This window comes from Rhincodon typus, chromosome 23, assembly GCF_021869965.1.
Source record: "Rhincodon typus isolate 14 chromosome 23, sRhiTyp1.1, whole genome shotgun sequence".
Classification (NCBI taxonomy): domain Eukaryota; kingdom Metazoa; phylum Chordata; class Chondrichthyes; order Orectolobiformes; family Rhincodontidae; genus Rhincodon; species Rhincodon typus.
This window is the reverse complement of record NC_063354.1, coordinates 9,967,850-9,976,080: the sequence shown is the minus strand read 5'-3', so window position 1 is coordinate 9,976,080 and position 8,231 is coordinate 9,967,850. Positions and strand designations below refer to the sequence as shown.

At 39.5% G+C, this 8,231-nt stretch overlaps 1 protein-coding gene across 2 annotated transcripts in view; it reads left to right on the top strand.

Annotated features, from left to right (window-relative positions):
- btbd17b (BTB (POZ) domain containing 17b) overlaps positions 1-7,816 on the top strand; it is a 12,491-nt gene extending 4,675 nt beyond the window's left edge. For both annotated transcript variants that reach the window (XM_020513177.2, XM_048610933.1), the window contains 2 exons: positions 3,244-3,523; positions 5,552-7,816. In XM_020513177.2, the coding sequence (XP_020368766.1) occupies positions 3,244-3,523; positions 5,552-6,632 (1,361 nt within the window). In that variant the 3' untranslated portion in view covers positions 6,633-7,816. The remainder of the gene's footprint in view (positions 1-3,243; positions 3,524-5,551) is intronic.
- The last annotated feature ends 415 nt before the right edge of the window (positions 7,817-8,231 follow it).

The window sequence follows — 8,231 nt, the reverse complement described above, 5'->3', positions numbered from 1 at the left end:
ATCATAGGAGCAGAGAGGCTCTGCTCCTATGATGCTGCTTGGCCTGCTGTGTTCATCCAGCCCTGCACCTTGTTGTCTCGGATTCTCCAGCATCTGCAGTTCCTACTATCTCCAATACATAAGCATGTCTACTTAACCAAGTATCCTCAACAAATTCACACATGTAAGTTTATACCTGAAAAACATCTCTAATTAACATTCTTATAAACACTGAATAGCTTGTTGCTATTTTTTGTTTAGTGTTCTTTTTAATATCACAAATATGCTGCACATAGAAGTTCTTCTACACCATGCATCCACCAGATTCTGTGTCCTAGTTCCTAGTTTGATTATCTCACAGATGCTGATAGTAGACAGGACAGAACTTTCACCTGCATACAGATCTGGAAAAGCATAATATAGAAGTAAGTCCAGATGCAACTTAAAAGTGTATTGCATTGAGGAATTGATTGGAGTTCTAGGCAATGCTGCTCCCACCAGATTATGTTTATGATTGGAATGATAAATAGGATACTGCTGACTGTGATAAGTCCTAATCTTGTTGAGAGGTATCAAGAGCCTCGCCTGCCAGTTGGAGAGCTGAAGAGAGACTTGCACGGCCTCTCCTAGTCAATGCCCAACGAACCGCACACCAATCGGGCAGCAGCGAGGCTATCAACAGGCCTTCTCCTGGAATTAAGACCCCGGGGTGGGGGCAGAAATCCTTCCTACTAAGAGCTGTCAGACAAGCAGATGCTCGCAGCTCTTGCACTCAACAGCACCGCAGAGAAGGCTGTGAACGCTGCTCTGATAGAACCCCCACAATCTTTGAGCGTCGGGAGTGGGGGTTTGTGACGGTACTTCTAGGATTGGGGTTCATAGGGACAGAGGAGCAAGGAGGTTGGACGCAAGGGCAAAGAACTGGTTTCCAGTAGTCAAGCTCTGCCTAATGTCCGGTTCATTAACCTAGCATCTATGATGAATGCCACATGGCAACAGATTCACCACCGGCTGGGTTGATCTCAGTGAAAAGTAGGCCACTTAAGTGGTCTTTAGTTGGCCATTTAAGGGTGTCAATTGGCAGTGGGACAGAAAGATAGACTATGAGCCTCCCCCTCTAAGAGGGAGGCTGGAAGGTGATGGAGTTTAAGTCCACCACCATCCCACCTACTTAAATGCCTTTCCCACCTCTAAACCCGCCATCTCCCACTTAGGGAGAAGAATCTGCACAAAATGTTGATTCTTTAACCTGATGGAAAATGATTGAAAGCCGAAGTGTGAGCAGCAAAGAAATGAGAAACAAGTCACATAAAAGTCAGTCCAAACACTTCTATTTTGCATCTCAAAAGTTAAAAGGATTTAAATTGTTCTTTTCTTGCAGCTTATTAAGTACCTACGTTGCCAAGCGCACTGCTAGTGATCACAATAAAAATCCCAGTCGCTACGTTGTTTTGTGTAAATGGCATTTCTCAGCTAAATGTGGGCTGATGTGTAAACAGTTTTCAGTGCAAATGCGTTTGAAGCTATTCAAGTTTGTGGTCTGCATCCATAAGGGTTTCCTTGGATATTCAAATCAGCATGCCATTCCTGATTCAACACTCAATGCAGCGAGATGAGCACAAATGAGCCAAAATTTCTGAAATAGTCCAATAGCTAAAAGATCCTGTCAGAAAGGACTGAAAGAGCTGAACTATTTGCTATTTAAATTCCCAACTGCTCAGACTTACATAGATTCAAAGATATTCTTTCAGATCAATGAATATTTAACAAGCGAGCTCTAAATAAAATTTAAACTTAGCATCAATGACATGCAATACCTTTTCACTGACTTGCTGCCTGTCTGAATTAAGCCATTGTTTTCCCTGACACATTGTGCTTTTTTTTCTTGCTCAATATTACCACCAAGAATCCTCAGGTCAAGTAGAACTTGGGAGAGCTGATCTGCACTTTCACATTTCATTAATCGTAATTCATATTCCCAGTCCATTTTCTATATTCAAGGTAGAATCCTGAAACAGAAAAGGCTAATCAAGCCCTTGCCACCTCATTGAAGGAGATGTTTAAATAGTTCTGCTCCTTATTCATAGGCACGAATACTTCAAATAGAAATCCAACTCTTTTGTCAAACATTTACATGCCTTTGTATGAGACTCCTTAATTGCTGCCGTTTTACAGACAGTTTTATGTGATTAAATTGCACCTTTTTAAAAATTCATTGATGAGACTTGGACATTGCTGGCTGCGCCAGTACATATTGTCCATCCCGAATCGTCCAGAGGGCAGTTAAGAAGCAACCACATTGCTGTGGGTCTGGAGTCACATGTAGGCCAAATCCCTAAAGGATATTAATGAACCGGATGAGTTTTTCCCAATAATCAGCAATGGATTCATGGTCATCATTAGACTTTTAATTCTAGATGTTTTAAAAAATTGGTTTCAAATTCCATCTGTCATGGCAGGATTCGAATCCAGCTCCCCAGAACATTACCTGGGTTTCTGGATTAATAGTTTAGAAATAATACTACTGGCCTTCGCCTCCCCTGAAGCCTCAGAGGAAGCTTCCCCTAATGGAAGTTGGTTTTAAAGCCCCCAAATATATTCTTCTAAAGAACTGTAAAATCTATAAGAAGGATATCTTTCAATTTGGTTTAATCTTGAACCAACTTCCAAGTGAAAAAGTCAGTATGGTGGCTTTTATGAACTTGTTTTCCTCTTGCAGTTTAACGCACTGAAAGTGCAATAGGATCAGTTGAATTCTGTGCTCAGAAGTACACCAAGAACATAAAACCTACTGTAATGGTTTATCCTCTCAGGGTCTGATAAAACTTGTCACAAAATAGACTTAATTCTTTAAAAATAAATGATTAATTAGGTGGTTGAAGTCAGGCCAGCATGAACACACCAATAGCACATTAGAAGCTCAAATGGTGTTACTATGATCGAATATTATTGCGCTAAAAATATGTTATATGTAGAAATTTACATTGAAATCATTTTTTCCATTTTTCTGATAGAAAACTCAAAGGAACTTCTAATAGCAAATAGGAGAAATTATTAAAAGAAATCAAAAGACAACCGGACTAATTTTGCATATTGACCACTCACAGCTATCCCTATTAGAAATGTGTTTGGTTTGTGTCTGTGGCCTGCCTCCCCCATTATTCAAAATTTGAATTAAACAACGCCATGATAAAATCAAAGTTGCAGAATTTGTTTGTTTTTCAAAAATAATTTTGTTTTCCATTAATGTTCTTTCCTCCTCAGCTCAGACAATAGATCTAAATGAAAACTCCATGGCAACAATCAATCATTCGTCGATGCTAATCAATCACCTCCAGGACCTTCTGTTTAATTCCAACTCAAGCGACATCATGTTGAAAGTCTACACAGGGAACTCAGATGAAGTGAAAGTGTTCCACACTCATCATCTCCTGCTCATCCTGCAAAGCGATGTCTTTGAGGACCTCTTGCTGAATCACACTGTTACTACACTCATTTTACAGGAAAGTGCCGAATGTGCTGCTCTTTTTGAGACGTTGCTCAGGTAGTTAACTCATATTGTGGTGCCCCTGAGATGCTGTACTGAAATATAAAACCACAATGAACAAACATTTAATCCACTGTGGTTGTTCTCATGCAATTCAGACTGGCCGGAACTAACTGACTGAAACATTGCAAGTTAGATGCATATAAATACAGTGAGTGATTGATGCTTGTATTTTGGGTACTAAGTGCTCGCAATATGGTGGGCAGGAAGCTTGCAGAATTTCCTAGTTGTAAGTGCATCACTTGTGATATCGGGCATGCATCTTGAAAATAATAAGTGTGGAGTAATTTATTTAAATAGGGACGTAAGGTGCTTCAGGGCCCATTGTGGATTTTTGAACGAAACCCCAGATTCCAGCAAACATGTGTTGAGCTCTTCTGCATAACATTACACTATCTGACCGGAAGACCCAATACCCAGGTGAATGTGGAACAGGATTGTTGTTGCTGAACCTACATTGAAAGAAAATGGGCACTTTCCCTTCCCAACCATTGATTTTTACCCCTATCCCACCTTTGATGCTGCCTCCCATCACCAATCCACTGACCTCATTTTGTTTCCTAATCAACTTGTTCAGAGATATTATTACACACCTCCTGGCTCAGAGGTAGGGACACTACCAATACACAACAAGAACCCTTTCTACTGACTTCAGGCATTTTCTAATCAACCTGTTCAGAGATATTATTACACACCTCTGGAGCAGGTGAGTTTTGAAGCCAGGCCTTCTGGCTCGGAGGTAGGGACACTACCACCCTGCCACAAGAGTTCTCCACTGACTTCATGCTTTTTCATATGAGACACTTGCTCAATCAGTCAATTACAGCTTCACAATATAAATGCTTCCTCAAGTGAATCACTAAATTTAGCAAAATGAAAACTGGAACAGTTTATTATGTAGTAAATAGCCACTTGCTGGTACAGAAATTGAGTGAGGGCATGGTGGCTCAGTGGTTAGCATTGCAGCCTCACAGGGACCCGGGTTCGATTCTACCCTTGGGTGACTGTCTGTGTGGAGTTTGCACATTCTCCCCGTGTTTGCATGGGTTTCCTCCCCGTGCTCCGGTTTCCTCCTACAGTCCAAAGATGCGCAGGTTAGGTGGAATGGCCATGCTAAATTGTCCATAGTGTTCAGGGATGTGTACGCTAGGTGGGTTAGACATGGGATATACAGAGGTAGGGTAGAAGAGTGGGTCTGGTGGAATTCTCTTTGGAGGGCCGGTGTTGACTTGTTGGGTTGAATGGCCTGTTTCAGCACTGTAGGGATTCTACAGTAAAAAAAAGACACATTCAGTCAAAGCTTTTTGTTTGACATTATTCATCAGGACAGAACTGCAAGAAAACCAAATCTAAAGGGAGCAACAATTTATAATGCGTCAGAAAACTGATTAGTTGACAAGCGGACTCTGATTGGTAGAACACTGGCATGGAGAATACACCAGGGTACAATTAACTGCCATCTTTTGCAAATCAAATCTGATAGGTCAAGGCATTGCCATTGGGAATGCAACGGAGAATGACCATCCTCCAAGACTTTGTTGAAAAAGGTGCAGTGCTTGGACTTCTTGTTTTTCTCTTTGCAAAGGATGGATCCTTTGTGTGAAATCCATTTTGTGACCTCGACCGACGATCTTAAATTTGTTGTTAGTATAATTCTTAGCAAAATCAGGATTGTTCAGCAATCATGGAATCACATCTAATGTTGGACACTTCAATCTGGGTTTTTCCAAACACCAGCTGTTAGGGTACAGTCATTTCTCTGCTCGTAGTACACAGTCAAAGGATCAGTGATGAATTTTATAGCTATAGTCCTTCAGCATTGAAATTATGAAAGAAAGCCAGACTATTGAAATTATTCATCAAAATAATTATTTTTCACTTCACATGTATATTAATTATGTAAAGACTAACAGAAATGTTAAAATACTGTTGTTCTTAAAACAAAAATCTATTTCAGGCAATACAGTTCAGTGAAAATAAACAAAAACAAAACATGCTATGTGAAAACTCTGCTTTGTTTTCCAGATACTTGTACTGTGGCAAAATAACCATCCTTTTGAATCAAGTTGTCCCTCTACATAAATTAGCCAGCAAGTACCATGTCACTGCCCTACAGCAGGGCATTATTGAGTATATGAGCCAACAACTTGCCAGTGCGTCTCCTCGGGGGCACGTGGTCAGCTGGTACCACTATTCACTCAGAATAGGAGACAAAAATCTGCAGGAAAGGTGCATGCGGTTTCTGGCTTGGAACATGTCCACTGTCATTCACAGCAAGGAGTGGCAAACCATCAGTGATGACTTGATGATCTCATTGCTTCAACGCTCTGACCTGGTTGTGGAAAACGAACTGGAGATTTACTATGGAGTTGAAGAGTGGATTAAGAAAAACCAGCCTGATATTCTGGTGGCAGAAACTGTTCTCAAATTAATTCGTTACATCATGATCAGCCCCCAAAGCCTGTTCCAAATACAGAAACAGTCCTCCGTCATGAATGAACATTACAGTTCAATCCACAACTTGTTTTTCCTTGCTTTCCAGTTTCATTCTACTAGTCCCCTGGTGTTTGCCAAATATTTTAATGTCAATTGTAGCCTATTTATACCAAGAAACTATTTGTCAAGTTCCTGGGGTTCTCAATGGGTGATCAATAACCCAGCTCGAGATGATCGCAGCACAAGCTTCCAAACTCAGCTGGCACCTAGTAATTATGATGCGAGCAAAAAGGTGACCTGGAATGCTCTGTTTTCACCAAGATGGCTGCCAGTCAGCCTGAGGCCTTCTTACTCTTATTCAAGCTATGGAGCTGTCCAGGCATTCAACCCTGAAGAAAGTAGGCCGAGGATAATAATCACTCCAGCTACGAACAGTGTTAGTTTTGCAGGAGTCACTTTTCAGAAAACAATCCTGGTAAGAGTGAAGAAGGATGGCAGGTCATATGTGAAACACATATATGATTTTCATCAAAGTACTGAGGAAACAGGTGACTTTCTCCTCCAGGCTGACTTCCAGAAACATTCCTCAGAATACCTGATTGATAACTCCCTACACCTTCATATTATCATTAAGCCAATTTACCAATCATTGATTAAAGCCATAAAATGAATCAGTTCTCTGCAATAGTATGTCCAAGACATAGATCATGTCTAGTGCATGTAACAAAGTACAAACTCGTCCTACAAGAAGGGAATTCCATGTTTTGTGAACTGCTGTCTTAATGTGCAAAGCTCTATTTCACACTGATTACTGACATTCCAAGTTTTCCAGATTGATTTTTTACATATTTAACATTGATATAAAATCCTAGTGGCTCATTTTTTTTAGCAACTTATTGGTTCACAATCAAATCTGGGACATAATTTATTATATAGTGTAACAAGGTGAGGATGGTTCAAATGGCTGCAAATTTTCCCATCTCTTCAGTTGAACATGCAAATATTTAAAGTTCCTTTTAGCCAGCAGCTATACATCTCTCCAACTAAAATGTAGTTAATCTGTTTTACTGTAGCAGTAAGGAGCCAAACACAAGGTTTTTTTGAGTGAAAGAAAGAGGAATTTTATTACTTGCTTGACCTGATTAAAAACTAAAAGACAGACATCAAGAACATACACATAGATACAAAGCTAAAGGAAGGAGTTCAGTACAAAAAAACATACAATTTTAAAGTCCTTACGATGTCCTTGTACTATGAGGTTTTAACCTGAGACCATAGTTAATTAGTAGTAATTCTGGAATAACAACAGTAGTGGATATTGCAATTACCTTTAAGGTCACTATATAGAGATGTTTCTCTCCAATTTGTGTTTTCACTGAGCATTTTCCCTCCTGAGAAACAAGAGACAACTTCTCAAATTTCAGTTCTGCAGTCATAACTCCATTTTCACTGCTCTGGCAAAAGCAGTTCCTTGGATTACAAACCTGTTTTGTATATTTTCTCCGTCAAAAGTATCCTTCTTTAGGTTTGCTAATTGTGAGTAAGGATCCATCTCCAATATGTAAAAATGCCATTAAAAAATGTAAGTCAAAATAGGAGGAGACATAGGCCTTTTCAAACTGACTTGATCAACTGGTTTCATGCCTTTTGATGAAATGCTAATTTTGTTTCAAATTGTCTATGTTTATTTCACCTTGTTTTCATGAAGCTTGACCGAGCTGTGGTCAGGTGATTACTGTGGTCATTTTAAGTCAGTGTTTTTCCCTTTTTAAAACCATTTCAGTTCATGAAAGTCCCAAGCATTAAAATGAGATGATGGAATTCAGAAGTCAATGCTCCACATTTTACCATCATTGTGACAATAAATAATAAGAGATTGATGGAGTGATTGCAAACGTTCGGAGTCAATGATATAGTACTTGAATGGTAAAATCACATTCTACTTCCACTCACATTTACAATTTAAAGAAGGTGTGTAAATAAAATCTGTGATCTCTTGTGGACCCACCATGAATGGCAGTTTTATTTTTAAATTTAGTGTTCCCATGATGATATCATTCTTCGGGTACTTCCCTCAACTAGTGTATACCATCCAAAATTTTTAAAAAGTAATTGTGTAAAAAGTTACCAATATGTAATCTTCAATGAGTTCTAGAGACATGGGGACAGATTTTCGCAGAGTCATGGAACTCTGGGCATCTTTGAAATGAGAAGATGGGGTGCACATTCAAAAGTCACATTTCTGTTTGCAACAGATTCCATTTTTGTT